Source organism: Neodiprion lecontei, chromosome 4, assembly GCF_021901455.1.
Source record: "Neodiprion lecontei isolate iyNeoLeco1 chromosome 4, iyNeoLeco1.1, whole genome shotgun sequence".
Classification (NCBI taxonomy): Eukaryota; Metazoa; Arthropoda; class Insecta; order Hymenoptera; family Diprionidae; genus Neodiprion; species Neodiprion lecontei.
In genome coordinates this window covers 19,067,538-19,085,811 of record NC_060263.1, presented here as the reverse complement: position 1 = coordinate 19,085,811, position 18,274 = coordinate 19,067,538, and the positions used below count along the sequence as shown (strand labels likewise).

General features: G+C 35.8%; 1 protein-coding gene across 3 annotated transcripts in view; it reads left to right on the top strand.

The window, feature by feature from the left end:
- The window catches only part of LOC107223683 (beta-1-syntrophin), a 243,491-nt gene extending 238,542 nt beyond the window's left edge, over window positions 1–4,949 (top strand). For 2 of the 3 annotated variants that reach the window (XM_015663447.2, XM_046738054.1), the window contains exons 7-8: window positions 465–679; window positions 1,814–4,949. In XM_015663447.2, coding sequence (XP_015518933.2) covers window positions 465–679; window positions 1,814–1,906 — 308 coding nt within the window. In that variant the 3' untranslated portion in view covers window positions 1,907–4,949. Of the gene's footprint in view, window positions 1–464; window positions 680–1,792 lie in introns of all 3 variants that reach the window. The other variant, XM_046738053.1, reaches the window with a different exon arrangement.
- Window positions 4,950–18,274: the final 13,325 nt, after the last annotated feature.

Here is an 18,274-nt window from a genome sequence, read left to right as displayed (position 1 = left end):
TTCCGTTCTTAACCATTACTCATGACTTGTAGTCATTATCTCTCATCTCTTATACGGCAATATTCATTAATCGGTTACCAGTGACTCGCCATGTTTTTATCATAAAAACTGGATCGAGTTTCCTCTCCAATTGTAAGTCAATTTTATCCGCCGATGAATAGCGCCGTAAGTGACGGTAGAAACAATCGTTACATTGATCATAAACGCATAAAATTTCTATGCATAGAAAGAAAACTCGGTTCAGTTTTGATTCGAAACAAAATAAAATGGAGCGATTGGTAACCCGTTAATGAACATTGCTGTAGCTAACAGTCTTCGATTGATTATTCAATTTTCGATTCCGTTATCTCTGCGATCTTTCGATTCGCAATATTTTCCGTAAGAAACGCCTTCTCACCGATTCCCTGCGGCAAGCTAGCAAGCTAGCAAGCAATCGGTAAGGCAAGAACCGTTATGAATTTCAGGCTGCGTTTGGCAGGGCAGATCTTGCCAATTGGTCGTCAATCACGAAGAAGGCTTTGCCTTGTATGCCGCGGGTTCCAGGTCCCTAGGAAACGGAGTTAGCCCCGGATCAGCGCCTGCTCCTCTGTGGCGACGCTCTTTCGACAAGCTAAGACTTTCCGCGGACGATGGAAACCGGCTTTTGTGGCTCGACTTCGAGGGCGAAGACGGGGAAATCGTGAGTTTACTGAATTTTTTCCGAATCGTCCGGTTTCTCTCTCTCCGAATTGCTTGTTTAGATTAGGAAAGAATGTCGTTGCTAGAAAATTAACCAAAGAATCGATCTATGTGACGTCACGTTTTTACGAAATATGAATACTTTAATCGAAGAAAGGCTAACAGTTTTTGAATCGTGTTCATTTTAGCTCTGATTTGATAAACAAAACGATAATAATTCGCAGAGTAGACAAAGGTGTATGGACAATTAATCTGTATTAAAGTGTAAAGAAAGTATTCTGATTGCATTCTATAAAAAATTAAATTTATGTTTTTTCGCTCAATTAGAATTTGAATTAAACGTTTTATAAGTGTTTTTGTACAAGTTTGTCTACTTCGGATTTGATATCAGATATTTCAATGGTCATATTTTATACGAGATGAACGATATAGCTTCTGAAATATTTTTAAAAAATCGACACCTTTCGCCTGATGAAGATAAACGTTTCGAAAGTTTACGAAATACTCGTTTTTATGACGAATAGATAGGTCCGTTCCTTTAAGGGGATGCTCCGAACGATTTCGACGTCGATGTACATTATGTATCTCCAAATATCGAAGTCCACGTATTTCAAACGCAAAAAAGGCCTCAGAAATCAAATTCTATATACAATTCTGAAAAAAAGCACTGAAACACATTTTCATTCGACGCAGAAACAAAGTAATGGCATGAATACTAAAAATTTATTATTGCGATTTTGTAGAATCCGTGCAATTTCTTTATGTTATGCGAAAAATAAAATACGAAACAAACATAACAATAAAAGAAAATAACAATAATAATAACAAAAAGTCGTGGTTATTACGAAATTTTTCATTATTTAGTTCGACGTTGTATTAAATTAGTTGTTTTTCGGTTATTCGTTCAGTAACTTTGAGTCGTATGCATTTATTTGATCAAAGTTACGTTATATTGATTCAACCGTGACCTGGACTAGAAGCAAAATCATTTTTCTCTTCGATTTTCACGAAATCAATTCTTACGGGATACGTCCTTTACGCATGCGAATATCGTCGGCGATGACAGGATGATAACGATAGATTATAAATACTCAAGATATCGGGGGGTGCACAGGAAAAACGGATTTTGTTACAGGAACTCGACCTGGAGAGTTGTCCGAAGCCGATAGTCTTCGTCCTCCACAATTTCCTATCGGCGAAAATACATCGGCTCGGTTTAACGGCATAGGGGTACGCGGGGGCCTCAACCGAGCCCCCGGATCTTCCGCCCCATACGACTCGGTCGGTAACGAGCGCCCTTTTGCATTGAATATCTCTAAACAGGTGTAAAAAAACAAAGGAAACGCGCCAGGAAGAAGGATAAAAAATTGAAAGGAACAACAATTTGGAAAAAAAGTAACAGTTATTCACACAACGTATACACAATTGACATTAACAATTAATTACAATATATATATATATTGTATCGTTAGCCCCCATATTGCATAAATTCCTGCATGTATTTACAACTATCGCAGAGAAATGAGGTATACTCTTATGTACTTGATGCATCGATTTTTATATATACATAGGTATATTTATAATATTCCAATATACGATGAATCAAAATTTTGATTATCATCTCACACGACGGACGGAGATTCGAAGAAAAATGAGCAAACGAGACATGTTTCAAAACTATTAAAATCGATAGAATTTCGACTACAAATAAGAAATAAAACAATAAATAGGTGCCGAACTCTTATCGAATTTCCCTCTGAATCCTTCGTTCTTATCATGCTTTTTTCTTCGACTTATGCCGAAGTGAAGTTTTTTTTTTTTTTTTTAATTTTTTTTATTTTTTATTTATTTATTTTTTTTTTTTTCTCTTAATATTTTGAAATGCAACTCAGCGTGCAGGCTCTCGATACGAAAACGATGTAGAAGAGAAGAAAAAAAAAATGAAAAAGAAAAATAAATGAAAATAAAACAAAAAATGAAAAGCGCCAATTACCTAAGAAAGTATAAAACAAAAACAATTCACTAAAGACGAAGAAAATATACCACTTAAATATATAAATAAATATATGTATAGGAGAACAAGCCATCCACGAAATAAACTGTCATGGTACGTGTATCAATCTTTTGAAAACCGCATCGAATCATGTATATTTCTATGTATTTTTCGGGAGAATCTCGAGAATGAAATAGACAAATATTCAGGGGAACAGGTGAAAAGGAAAACAAACGAGGAGAAAATAAGAATAGACTAAGGGGATAACTATTCGAACAAACTAATCGCGGTAACGATATGAATTTGAGAATAAATTAAATTACAGAAGATGAAGAGGAAAAAATTGAAAAACGATAGAAACTACTTATAGTATATAAATATGTTAACAAATTATCCATACTTGGGTACTTTAATTGAAAAATAAGGGAATTACAAAAGAAAAAAAATTAATAATAATAATAAATCGATACGCGTACGCTACAATAAATAATATTGTCTTACGTATCGAAATACGAGTAATAAAAATAGAAATGACAGAATCAATATGCGATATATTATATATTATATAATGTATATATGTACATGTATATATATGTATAATATATATATATATGTATATATATATATGTACACATATGATATAAATATATATTATCGTTATAAGTGATTAGTTAATTTATACCTTATCTACCTTAAATAATATTAACATATTAGATCATGTTATATAACATTACAATTCACCTATCATGTTATACGAACTGCATATATACATATTGAATAGGTGATACATGTAGTTATTGTACACATTATATATATATATATATATATATATATATATATATATAAAATATCAATTATCGTACGCATTTATAATTAATATGATATATTCATACGGTATCATACGAAATACGCTATATTAACGTATATAAATAATCATAATATATATGTATGATATAACTTCAAGTCAACGAAGAAAGGATGAATTTGACCCCAAGGTAAAAAAAAAAAATAAAAATAGCACTCGGAAAGGAAAAAAAAAAAAAACAGAAAAGAAGAACAACCGTCTGAAGATATTTAATTATTGCCATCATTATTATTACCTACCGTTATATTCGCGAAAAATTAGCAGGAGAGAATAACAAAATGGAATTCGTACGTCAGCATAATTTTCCGGTATAATTGGGGAAAAAACTTGGATCGTGCAGCAATCCCCCCCCCCCCCCCCCCCCCCCCATTCGCAGAGTGTGCTTTATATAAACTCCGTCTGTCTCTAAATTCGCAATTTTGCAAATGCGCAGACTCTGCGATCAATTTCCGTCTGGCTGTTGTACGTATACCGCGTGTACATAATTGTGCTGACGTTAATCAATTAGTATTAACGAACCGTCGGGAATGTTAGTTATATAAATACGCCGCAGAGTAAATAGAACAAGTCGTCGCGTACACGGGGTTTGAAAAAAAATAAATAAATAAAAAAAAAAAATAAAAGAATGAAAGCAAATGGTATGCGTAGAGAAATCGCAAAATTTTAAAAATTTATACGACGGAAGGAAAAAAATGGCGTGGGAAATATATTGAGAACATGAAAACCGTGAAAAAAAAAGAACAAGTTTAAAAAAAAAAAAACGAAACTTCAATTGATCAATGATAATTCGTTGTGATAAGTGGGCTGAGGATTATTGATGCAAGTACTTAGTACTTTTAATAGTACGAATAATTGAAAAACATGGGCAGAAAAATTTATCGAATTAGTTTTGGGAGAAAGAAAATGATAGAAAGGGAAGTGTTATTGTCAGTCAAGGCGTATCCGTAATTCGATGCAATCAATTATTATCTGCGGCGCATGTATATGTATATATTATATAATGTACGAATAGTTTGGATACTTGATCGGTGTTCGGATGTTTCGGAATTCGGTTTATCTTTCGCCGTGCGTCTTTACCTAAGGGGTGTGTTATTATTATCATTATTAAAACCGTGTACGGAAAATAGTTGTTCAAGAACTGCGACTCCAAACAACCTGAACTAAACTAATTCTAACTTAACGATAAGTAGCTAAAAATTAAAAAAAAAAAAAACAGCTGATTGTATAATACGATATATTATATATATGTATATATATATGCATATATAATAGATTATCACTGATATCGGTTGTACAGAAGAGAGAAAAACAAAAAAAAAAAAAAACATTTACGATACCTAAACATTACATTATTATTATTATTATCATTATTACTGCATATTAGCTACAGTACGTAACATCACGAAATATAATGTGTACGTAGCCTAATTCGCGATCAAAATTGACCCGAAATCAATAAAAGATGAAAAACAAAAAAAAAAAAAATATTATTATTATTATTATTATACGAAGAAGCTCATTGTAACGAAATTAGAAAAGATACATTTGGTTATACGTATATTGTAATGACTACGCGTGAATATCACGGTTATCGACTATTATCAATATTATTGTTATTATTATTGAGGTATGACTTAATCGTGGTGACATATCAACGAATACGAACGTACGCACAAGATTTTTAATACGGTTTTGAATACACGACGATGCGGTTTAACATGCCGAAATTTATCGTGGAATCGATTAGCATATGCAGGATTACTGAAGTTATAGAAAATATCTCGCGGTTATAATACTGAAAGAAACAAAACGAGAATCCTTTCTAAAAGGATCGAATTTTTCTTTTACTTCTTTCTTTCGATAATTTCCAATTCAGCAGCAAACGTAAGTGATTTTAAAAAAATTTAATCAAAATGAACAATTTTCATTTCGTGTTTTTTTTTTTGTTTTTTTTTTTTCTTGATACGTGATTTTCAGTCGTGTTCATTCACGAGGTTTTGAAAACCAGGCAAAAATTTAGCGAATGCCATTTAAAAAGTATACAAATCTTAGTTTGATTACGTCAAATTTTCAAGTTTTGTTGGTTGAAGACAGAGTGAAAAAAAAAAAACTGCACAATTAATTTACCCGTGTTCTTTATCATGCCTTCTAATTCTCTGATCACAAATGTTCTCAATTCGAAGCGCGAATACGAAAACAGCATCGAAGCGGTGTAAAATCCTTCAAGGAATTTTGTGCGTATTCGTTTTAATTATTATCCATTACATATTTCATCGAACTTCTACGTCCACGATAAGCTGATTACTCGTTATCGTTATTATCATTCAATGTTTCTTTTTTTTTTTCTGTTACGTTCGTCATGTCTCTTTTTTTCTCCCAAGTAAACTTCAGCGAATACTGTTCAGTCTTGATTTGATTAAACGGATTGAAACGTCTAACATACGCATGAAAAAGTCGAAACTATCGACGGGCTTTATCGTTTGATTGGTTTTATTATCACATTTATTTCCATTTATCACAATCGACGTGAGAATGCGATTTATGATTTGTTATATAACGGATTCAATCTAAACGAGGGATTGATTTCAGTCGCTTTTTCACCCACCATTTTCCCTCCTCCTCCCCGCCCCTCTTTCATAAATTATGTATTTTTCTAATAATTTAGTGTTTGTAAAAAAGTAAGAAAAATTAAAAAAACTATAAAAAAATGAGAGTAAGCAGGAAAACTTATCCGTATATATGCACATACATACATATACATTGTAAGTATATAAGAATGCGTATGTATGCGTACGTACATATATGTATGTATATGTATATCTCGAACAACATTGCTCGGAGATCTATCTGAACCTTTGTATAATTATATCTATGACAATATACATATAGATATATACGTATACAATATATTTAATTTTAGGAAATCGATGTAATATCAGTTACCAAATAAATCGCATCTAACGGTTAGGTAGATATATAAATATTATAAAATCACACTTTTTTATTATTCAGTTGATCAATTTAACGAAATTCGATCGGCCCTCTTTACGTGTTTATATGTACATACGGTACATGTAATTACAGGAGAAGAAGAAATGAGCGTGAAAAAAGGAGAACGGGGCCTTTTGTACTTATGTCAGGTACGTACGAAAATTAATTTCCAGCGTAATAATACATGTGCGTTAAATAAAATACCCGACAGGCGAGTATAATTATATGTGCTTTCCAAGAAATATGTCAGAAGCAAAATTCACTCCGCCTCTGCGTACTCTCGGAATTTCTGTATAGGGGAATATATTCCTCTGATATTCATTTTTCCTACTTTCATCAAATTCAGAGTCACAATTTATAGCTGCGCATTATGTACAGTGTATATATATATACGTCTATGTATACATGGGTACTTTTTTCATTCAATACACGCTGTTCAAAAGGCAAGAAACTTTTCCGGCTTTCTAAACATCGATGCCGACTGATCTTTGCGCAGATGGTATATATATGTGTATTGGTATGTAACCTTGTGTATAACATATATTCGCGAAAGGTCCGAGATATATCGTTGCTTCAATTTATTCTTCCAGGCAATATATCTCACGGTTCGGTTCCCCATTTTCGGCACGCGAAAAGGATCCGAATCGTGTAAACACTCCACTCGAATCGATGCACTCATGCTAATAGAATAGTAAACCTCTCCACGCCGCGTGTCTTACACCTCCGTTTTCAGTTTAAGGATGCGTTTCGAACGTAGAGTCCGGTCCGAAAAGTTATCCGGTCAACAACCTTGCGATAATGAAACTTCAATGGTACAATCCGAAGGTTTCGATTTAGTCTTAAACCTGACTCAAAATGAATTCTAAAATTGCGAAGTTCGATTAATGTAACGCAAAAACGGATCACGTTATCGAATATTTTTACTTGAGACTGAAAAGCTATTTGATCAAAAATCCGATGAAAATGAAATTTCAAAGGTACAGTCCGGAGTCTTGGATTCGGTTTTAAACCTAACCTAAAATGAATTCTAAAATCGCGAAGTTCGATTAATATAACGCAAAAAAGGATCACGTTATCAAATCTTTTTATTTTGTATCAACGAAGCGCGTTGCTTTCCCGATTTTTATTAATCATCGGATTCATTTCACCGCGTTCCTAAACGATTTATACCAGTTGTTTTCGGTGAAACTCCCCGCTTGGCACCAGCAAATAGAAAACCGATCTCGTATTCGGTATTCTTACATATATTCAAAATGTATGTTCGGTCGTTTATCTGCAGGTATTGACCGACCATATTCACCGAACACGGTTAGACAAATCTGCATGATCAGATTTTTTACAAATTTCTGACGGAGGCGTTAGTTTACTATCCTCGATCGATCCTGAATCTGAAAATTTTGCCTTTTTGATGATACGAGAAGCATATATAGACTGAAGTTGTAATCCGTAGATGGGATTCATTTACGATAAAAATCAACGAACCATGCGACGAATTCAATTCAATATCCCATTTTTGAATATCATCCCTTTCGACCCGTCCGAAACGGCTAAAAACAAATTAAAAACCAAGATAATAAAAGAAAAAAAATGAAAAACCCCAAGTTATAGAATCAGCGATTTCGAGCTGTGATAGAGAAAAGTCTGAGTTGCGGTCGTGTCACGTACGACACGTTTCTGGCTCGCGGCTCATGGACGTCACGTATTTAGCGATAAAAGCTTCTTTAGGGATAGTTATACCGCCATTTTACGACCCGTGTATCCGTATACCGTACACCAGGCGGACGTATACGCGTCGGTGAATGATGACAGGTAACGTTAAAAGCGATTTTACGGCTTTTTTATAAGACAGACTGAATTCAAACCGCCCACCCATCTCTTTTGTTGGGTAGAGATTTAATAGCGTTCAAGTTTCGCGGGCGTAAAGTGAATTCATTGGCCGGGAGAGGACCCGCTCATCATTTTCAATTTCACGTTCCTTCGAAATTTACTTTTTTCGCAATTAGACTTCCCGCTCCTTCTTTATTTCGCACAATATCAAACGACACGCGTGGCAACTATAATAATAATATATAATAATAATGATAATAATATTGATATCGATACCGGAGCGGGGAAAAGTCGATGAGAGAGAGCGAGTGGAGTTTCGGTAAAAAAAAAGTTTTCGACTTTGTCATTTTTATCGGCGGTCTGATCCCGGCATCGTGATTGGCTCGCGAAACTTTTCTGATCTGTCTTTCGCAAGAGTTTGGATCTGCAAGCTTACCGAACGTAAATCACCACCACGTTCTAGACACACCCGTTATAGAACTTTCTTACTTTCGTTCGTACCGTCTCCGCTACTCTATTTTTACTTCTTTTATTCTTCTATAGATGCCGCGCTATTCTGTACAGAACTCTTTTACCTATGTACAAATATATGACGCGTCATACCCGTTATCGGATTTTCTTCCGCGCTACAGTTTGTCTGGCTCGACGACATTATGATAAATCGTCGACGATTATCCGCAATCGAAGTTATAGATGATGTCACGTTCTTTTTTTTTTTTTTTGCACTCACTCAATTCATTCGAATTTCTGTCTTGTTCCATCTTTGCGCTGTAAAAAAACGCTTTCACATTATGGTCGTAGAATTTTTCTATTACTTGACTTGTAGATTGGAAATTCATTCGCATTTTTGGGAGTGTGATTTCAGAAAATAACAAATACTTGCACGTTTCCCCGTACGATTAAAATTGTATGAAGAAATCAACATGGCCGCCGTTTGATACACTTGGTAATTTATTTCGCCTGTAAGATTTTTTTCACCCCTCGATAATTATCGAGCGATATTCTAGATTGAAGATAATGACGGCAAGAATAGTTTGCCCGTTATTTAAACTACTCTGCAAATTTCCGTTCTGCGCAAAAGCTGCAATAAAAACGTTCGAAATCTGAAAAGCTTTTAAAATGTCGGGCATATTTTCACGTAAAAATTTGTAACGCGATGAACAGTTAGCAAACGAGCTTTCTTGAATTGAGAACGTTTATCACCCGTAGTAATGAATAAAACCGGAATTTCGGGGTATGTATTTACGCATACGACCCTGTGGCGAATTTCCACAGTCCATTGGAAGGAATATTAATAGTTGAGGGTCGCCACGCGGGCGCATTGCGGAAGTAAATTCGGGGTGAAATATAAGTGAGGAAATGACGTGTCCTCTTTCACAATTACGCCCGAGAAATATATCCGTCGGTAGGAACCTTGCCCCTCAACCCCCCCGGCAGGCTAACCCCGTTTCTCGGTGTTCTCTCGGCGCCGGGATGCCGGAATGGCACCGCGAGGGTTGCGGGAAGCTTAATCATGAAGTAGCGTCTACTCGCTCGTGAGGAGCTGCTCTACGGGCAGATTTATTAAATTAAAATTAGCGCCAGCAGCAGCGCCGCCCTGACGCGAAAGCTCAAGAACCTCTGGAGGAAAGGAAAGGGAGGCACCGGGATCGGGAGCGATTACGTGACGCGGTAAATAAGACAGAGACACGTGCCCGGCCGAAGAGGGTGCAACGAAATCCCGAGGATATAAAAAATTCTAACCCTTCGATGCACTATTTTCATTTTTATATTTCGTAAGAGCCTTGCCATTTTTTTTCTCCCTTTTTACTGTTCGTTTTCACAGTGAAGTAATCTCAGTGATGTTTAACATACTAAATTTCGAACAGTGATTGTAATTTCCTCGGGGCACAATTGTTATGATTCTATTATTTTTTTTGCAGTCTAATTTATTCCTTTTTCGGAACAACCGTTGTATATTTTCCTGAATAGAGCCGTCAAATATCTCAAAACTGTCCAGAATTTCCTACAAATAGTGGATACGCCATGTATCCACCCTTGAAATCGAACGCGAGCTGCATTCATACCGTGTAGTAGAAGGTTCGTATGTAAAATCAAGCACTAATTGAAATTTCGAACGAAAATTCAGTGCTATCTGCACACTCCCGTGATCGATACAGCGTACAGCATAAAATGAATGGCAATGAGAAGCGAAAATGATGATGTATACTCAGATTTTATATGAATTGTAAGATACGGAAAGCAATAATAATAAATAAAACTTGGGTAGAAGTAAGAAAATATTCTATTCTTCGACACTGATTAGCCGATACAATAATTAATTGAATACTTGAAAGAGAAGTGTGTCTCGATTATAAGAAAAGTTCAACTTACTCAAGTAATTAATTAGCCCGCTCACGAATAAGTAATTTTCCGTGCATACTGCGTACAAACATTGTAAAATTTCTCGTCCATCCGGTAAAATATAAAAATCCAGATTGACGTCGCTTTTGCAACACGCGTATCTCCCAAATAACATCGAATACACTGATGCGCAGATAAAAACAAAGAGAGAAGATCATGTTCCCTGACATCCTTTTATACCGTAAGGACGAGAAAGGAAGGACTGGAAGAATTTCTATTCCCCAGAATCCCGAATCTCTGACGTTGTTGGGGTGTTGCGACTGAACGAGCCGAAGAAGCAAATTGCTATTCGCTCTTGCGTGCAAGATACGCGCGTATCAATTGCTCCTGCAGGTTGTATACAATGTACAAGGTGCGTTATAGAGCATGCAGGGGAATCGATTCACTCGGTATTCAATAGGTGGCTTCGTGTCGCCTCCGAAACCCGGCAGAGAACCTTCGCATCGAACCCAAACCCCTTCCTCCGACCACGCAGAGTAAAGCAGAGACGGTCGGCGGGTCGGGTTTCTATACATCCTCTGAATTGCCCACGCACCTAGATCCTACCTGAAACGTTAGACACCCGCAATCGGGCAACATCAGACATTAGACGATAAGCGGCTCACAACCAGCCGAGTCGTAGTCGTCATCGTGATCCAATCCCCTCGTTATTACTGTTATTATTACCGTAGTTATTATTACTGTATGTATAGTCATTGGACTCGCGATAGGATTCTGTGCTTCACCCAGAAACGCACCCCGTGGAGTTGAAGCTTGTCGAGAGATGGAAATGCGTGTTTGCGAACCCTGTACACAGGGTACACTGTACGTGTCTATGTATTGTATTGTAAGTGATCCGGTCCGTGGTTGAGAATTTACGGATCAGGGTATTATTATCTGCTGAATGATCCTCCGGTAGGATGATGATTAACGCCCGCGCGAGTCTTCCAGGAAATGAGAGGTTTTTACCTAAAATTAGAGCTTCCGGATTGTTATCAGAAATAATTTGGACTGTGGGTATACAATTTTAGACGCGATCGGGGAATAAAATGATTCCAAATTTGTGTTTTGTAATTATTGTGTATGCGAGGAAGAGGTAAATAAAGACGACTACACTCTGTTACGGTTCAGGACCGACTACGTTTATTGCCTGCCTTCTCACATTCTATACTATCGTTATAGATACACACATTCGTACACATTCGTACATCACATATCTTACAGTAATATATCTACACGTGAGAATTTTATAATGTATAATTGCGTATGAAGAACAAGAACAATGAGATGATGAAATAATTTTAGCTATCGGTGAGTTGAGAGTATATAATTTTTAATAATTTGATTACGATATAGTCATAGATTGACAATTAGTATTCATTAAATGTACGTGTTCGAAGCTTCATGATGATTTTCTGAAGAAGGAATTAATCACTCATTGCAGCTTTCAATTGTTGAGACGATTTTATTGAAAACCTGATGCGCGGCTGGTTCACAATAGAATTAGGGCAAAAAAACATCGATTTTCGCTTCACCAGCTCATTTAGCTTTACATATCTGGAACCGTCGATATCAAGAGCCAATCAAGGAATGGAATTAAGAAGCGTTCATGCGCTCGGTTACACCGTGCTATCAAGTTATACGGACAACCGCTTCGAATTCTTACCGCAACGCCCTGTTGTTCTATTTTCAAAACAAAGTATTGCCGGGAGGGGGGAGCCGAAATTTTCAGAGTAAATTCTCTGTCAACATCGGAAGCTTGTCAGTATGTCGTGAGCGGCCGACGAGTTCGTTAGGCTCCGTGTGAATAATCGTGCTTGTTGGGGAAATCGGTAACTGACTAACTGGTTCTACTCGAATTACCTAGACTTTTATAGGCCCTTTTTTGTTCCATTTTTGCTTACACGGAGAAAATAAAAGCGCAGATTTCACGCGAAACTGCAGAAAAAGAGTGACGCATCAGGTTTTTTCATAAAATTTACTTTGTAATACGCAGAATTTAATTTAGAAACAGTAAAAAGCAGTGTTAGTGTGTGTGAAATCTGATACATTTATCTTTAAAGTTATAGTTGACACGGGTATTTTTTACCAAGAACCTTGAGGTGTCCTTTTTTCTTGCAATTTTGAGTAAAATCTGCCATTTTCCTTGGCTCTGTGTTGAATCAATTTTTATGTCAACCCTCCAACCCGCCACGAAAATGTCCTGCAAGCGTCAAATAACTGTCTAATGAAACGATGATCTTCGAGATTTCTCGCATTTGCGTAAAAATGAGCTTAAGCAAGCTTTCGCTAACGAATAATCATTTTGAGAGTATCAAGTTGTCGGTATGAATATGAATTTTTTCTTTCTCATTGTTATCGCGGAAGCTAGAAACTGCTAAGTCCTGAAACCCATTGAGCCTATAATTACAAACTCTTCGATATTCGTGCACTAAGAATTTTTACTTCGACGGTAAAAATTTCTGCTGCCTCTGTATCGAGGCAAAAATTTTCTGGGCACTTGAACTATTTTTTTCCGTCGATCGGATCCTTGTTTGACTTGAGAATAACTTGAACATGAACGTTAGAAGCGTCTGTAACGTATCAGCGAATTAAAATTGCGACAGACGGTTAACAATAAGTGCAACGGTAGTGAGTTGGTGCTTTTTTAAACGATTTTAACGACGGCAGTCGCGGAAGGTGTAAAATTGAAAAGTGACGATGACTGCTGGTTTCTGTTTTAACCTATCCCGGCACGCGCTCTATTCCGACACTTTTAATGCCTCAGCTGTTGCGGCCGTAAAAATATACGGACCTTTTCCGCGAGCATCTACACGTACCTGCACAACCGGCGTTTTCAAAATGTCCCTTCGCCCTCAACCGAGTCCAATGCGGTGCTTAAAGTTACGACGTAGTGGTGCACCGTTGATGGAGTTCATGGACTTTTAAGGGCGCTAGGTGACCATCCGCAAATCTCTACACGCCTGCTTTCCATTGACCCTTGCACTCTTACTCTACCGACATTTCGATTCTTCACCGTCAATAAAAGGTAAGACTAATCGTAACGATTCGTGGATAAGATACGTAACGTTTACGCATATGGGTATTTTTTCCCTTGAATTTATTTTTTATTTTTTCCAAGCTTGACAGGAAAATTGAAAATGAGAACCGCTGGTTAGCCTTTCCATGCTTCTGGATAGCTTGTAACCAAGTTTCATTTGCTCTTAGAGACCAATTAATTATTATCACAGTTTTCGATCTAGCTTTATCGATCGAAATATTAGGCAACGTTAACGAAATTATTGTTCGAAATGGCACACTGATTATTCAAACTTGTACAATCATTTTTGCCGAAGCGACAATCACTTTTGCAGAATTAAAATCTGCTGTAGACGAAAATTAGACCCTAAATCAACAAATTTTTCGTTTTATCTATTTAGTGAAAAGCACGAAATTTGGCAAGTCTTTGTTCGTCGCAAATATGAAAATAATTAGATTAAAACGCGTCTGAATGATTTGGAGGTATAACTTCTAGACAATGACGAATACTTATTGAAACCAGGTTACATTTTTGTCTTATAATTATTGTAGAGAATCTTTCGCATCTGGATAAAAATGGTGCTGTCTTCTAATCTCTTGAAACCGTTTTAAATATTCGTAACAAAAGGAGCACTTTGAAATTTGGAATTCTTTGCTTCGTACGAGTAGTCGAATGGATCTCGTGAATTCTAAGCATATTGGTTGTACACAATTTCCAAAAATATTCCGCGCGATTAAAAATTGCACAACTCTTTTTCATCGATGCAAGTAATATGGATAGAAATTTTTGACTGAAAATATATAATTATTGTAAGTAAGCGATGAAAATAAATTAGTAAAATTATCGATCATATCACAATTATCTGCATAACAACGCGGTACGTACTTTTAATTGGTGTCAATTTTTTTGACGAATTGTGAAATACGACGAACGTTTTAATAAATAATTGTTTGAATGAACATGTAATTTTCGCGTGACGCTTGCGAGCGTGTCAACTAAAGTCCTTGAACTTGACGGACACGACTTGTCCACAAGTTCCTTTTCTTTTTATTCATCATCATCTCCCCTCCACCTTTTATCATTTTCGCGGACAGTTCAGGATATGGAAGGCCTTTAGAGAGCCGTCGGAGCGAATAATCTTGCGGAAATCGGTTCTTATAGAAAAAAAACTTCACCTTGACGCGTTTATGATCCGATATCACTGAATTCACATCCCGCTCATGTATTTGCAAGTTTTCAGATACGCAAACACGCCGTGTGTTGCAATACACAAATATGTTACACACGTGTGATACGCGGAATATGGAATATAAATTCTACCCTGCGATGTGTATTTTTTGATATGGAAAACACGTCGTTAGAAATTCTTTACAACTTTCGTATCGCTTGGACAGGTCATTTACATGCTTCCTTCGAGATATTACGCGGTAGACTTATACAGCTCGGCTCAAAACTCACTTCGTCATTCTCGCCTTGGTTGTTCAATAAACTGTCCAGCATAACAAAAATACTCGCACCGTGGCTTTTCAATTTAATTCCGCGTGCGATGATTGTGTTTAGAAACTTTGCAAGATTCGAATTTAATTTTCCCCATAAGTGTTACAAAATGACTTAAAATTGAATATCAATTGAAATAAAAAATGAACGTTCACGGAATTAATCGGTATATCCCGTAAGAAAATCCCGAATAAAAAATTCAATTACAGAGTTGTTTGATGCAATTTCGGGATTGAAAAATTTTCACCAAGCGGTTCGTCACTCTCTCAATCAACTGAGTTGTGAAAAAACGAGTGAAAAACACCGCATTCAACGTCATCTCTTGTACGGAAATTAAAAAATGATTAAAACAAGATTGAAAAAATCGGACTGCGGTTGATTATACTGAAGCACAGCTTTTCAAGCTTTGTTTTATTACTGGCATTTTATTTCGACGATATTCTGTTCAAACCATACACACGCCCCATGCACCTTTATATAAGCTGTGTAACTGGCATTTTTCGACCGCATTCATTCAGTCCAGTAAGCACACGACTGTGTATTCATTGAACGTGTATTGCGGTCTATCTAAGCGGTTAACTTGGTAATATATACGCGAGTAATTTTTATCATATCAAATTTTACGGTCGGTGAAACGGTATTGAAGACTCCCTTTCATCTCTCTTTTGAGACGTTATACTCGGTTTCTGGAGAAACGCACGTTTTCAGAACTGCATCTCCAGTCGCGCGTCTCATGTCGTTCACTTTGAAGGCATGAATAATTTCCGCATATTATATCATCCGTGACGAGAATTATTATACCTGCGTTGGCGGAACGTTGCGTTTGTTTTTTCACTGCATTTTCATTCGTACAATTCGAACGACCGTCGCCGGTACAAGAAAAAATCTGCATGTAATTTGCGATCAAATTATCATAGGTATGTATGGTAAAAACGGACAGAATTTCTTTCAAGTTAAAATAAAAAAACAATCGGGAATATCTTATTGTCTCATTATTTTATGTGGAAACAGTTTAATTTGCAACGATCTGTATATAAATAAATTATTAGCTTCCACCTTCAGAGGCAGCATTCAAACATTCAGAAAATACATACAGTCAAATTTTCTTAGTAAGAATGTTACGAATATTGTTGATTTATTTGTTTTTAATCGAGTTTGCCCGAAAATTGTTGGAAACACCTATGATATTGGAAAAATTGAATTGTTTTATAATATACAAAAATAATTCACTTTTCTCGATATAGTAAACACATTTTATTCAATTATACCTCGCGGAAAAATTCGCCAGGTATAAAAAAAAAACCTCGAAGCTTTATCAGTCCGTGGTTTTTTGCCTCCTCATATTAATTACGATTAAATTACACAAGGAAAAAAGCTGGAAGGATGTGCAAATGTTTGAGAATTCTTTACCTCCTATTTTTTTCACTTGGATAGGGAGAAAGGAGAGGGAAGCAGGAAATATGAACCAGCACCAGAAGCAAATTCATTTCTCGCGCTTTATTCAGTTTCTCATTATAATATCATTATGACATTTATATGTATATAGGTATGTGTGTGTGTATATATATATATATATATATATATATATATATATATATGCATATGTTTATGTATGTGTATATGTATCTGTATATGTATTCGCTTACGCTATATACTTGAGCGTGTATCTATTTACAGTTTATAACATTAATACTCAAATATATTTATATATATGCTTTTAAAATTGGACTGCGGCCTTAAATTCTAATCATACGTACGATTTGTGTCGACGCGTAAATAACTATCAGAATATGTATTCATGCTTTGATATGCCACGTTATTTATAGCATATAATATAAGTCTTAAATTATTAATTTATGATGAAATTTATGAGTATAAATTGAATATATATTTACGAATGCATATACAAAATATTTATTTATCGAATCTACGCTCTTGATGAACTTATTCGTTTGTCTATTTACTATATCTAAATGTATAGAATAATAAATGCTCAGTTATAATAATACACGGATGATATTATGGGATGCAAAAATAATTCGGTGCGCATCCAACAATATATTAATATGATGACAGAATTTTTATACTTTGTATTGTAGGTATGTAATATTGGCACTATAATGACGTGAGGATTGGAAAGATGGCAAAATACTGTTTGTCGAATATACAGTGATTATCTATGGAGAGAATGATCCGTCGTTTGCAAAAATTTAACGCGCATGCGCCACAATTCGGGAGCAACTGTTTGTCAGGGCGACCAACCGTTATGAATTTAGACAGTTCGCCGCGGTGAACGTACACAACCTGAAAAATTTTAACAGCTGTCGGTGTTGCACCAATGAAATATAATAATACTGGAATGCTTACTGGGTGACTCGGTATAAGGTTGGCTTTCCGGAGAAGGAAATAGCTCGGAGGTGAACGGTAAGAATTTTTGAGGTTACGGGAAATGACGGTTGGTCGACCTGATAAACAACTGCTCTCGAATCGTGGCGCATACACATTGAACTATAGCAGACGACGGAACATTCTGTTGATAGATAATCACTCTATACAACGGATGTACTTATATACTATGCATACTTTTCATTCGTGTAAAACATAGTCAACCTATAATATATGATCGATATAAGATATCGATATCATACATGGACATGTATTTATTACGTAGATGCGGGTACACGATGCGTACATGAAAATAACAATAATTGAATATAAAATATATCGAATCTCATTCGCTTTTCAATTCTATAAAACCATCCTGTAATACTAATTAAACTGTCTTAAATATAAACCTATGCGGTTATTACTTTCTTATCAATTATATTATGTGTATAAATTATGGAAGACGGAATATTTTTGAGCGAATTTTATGATCTAGGACGACCAACGATGCAAGTGGGCGGTATAAATAGTTTATACGAGTAAGAAAGTTGGTGAATTTTGGGAATTTATATCTCGACTAGAAAATATTCAATTACTTGGGGTTTGTTACATTAAAGGGTACGTAGATCGAGCTTCA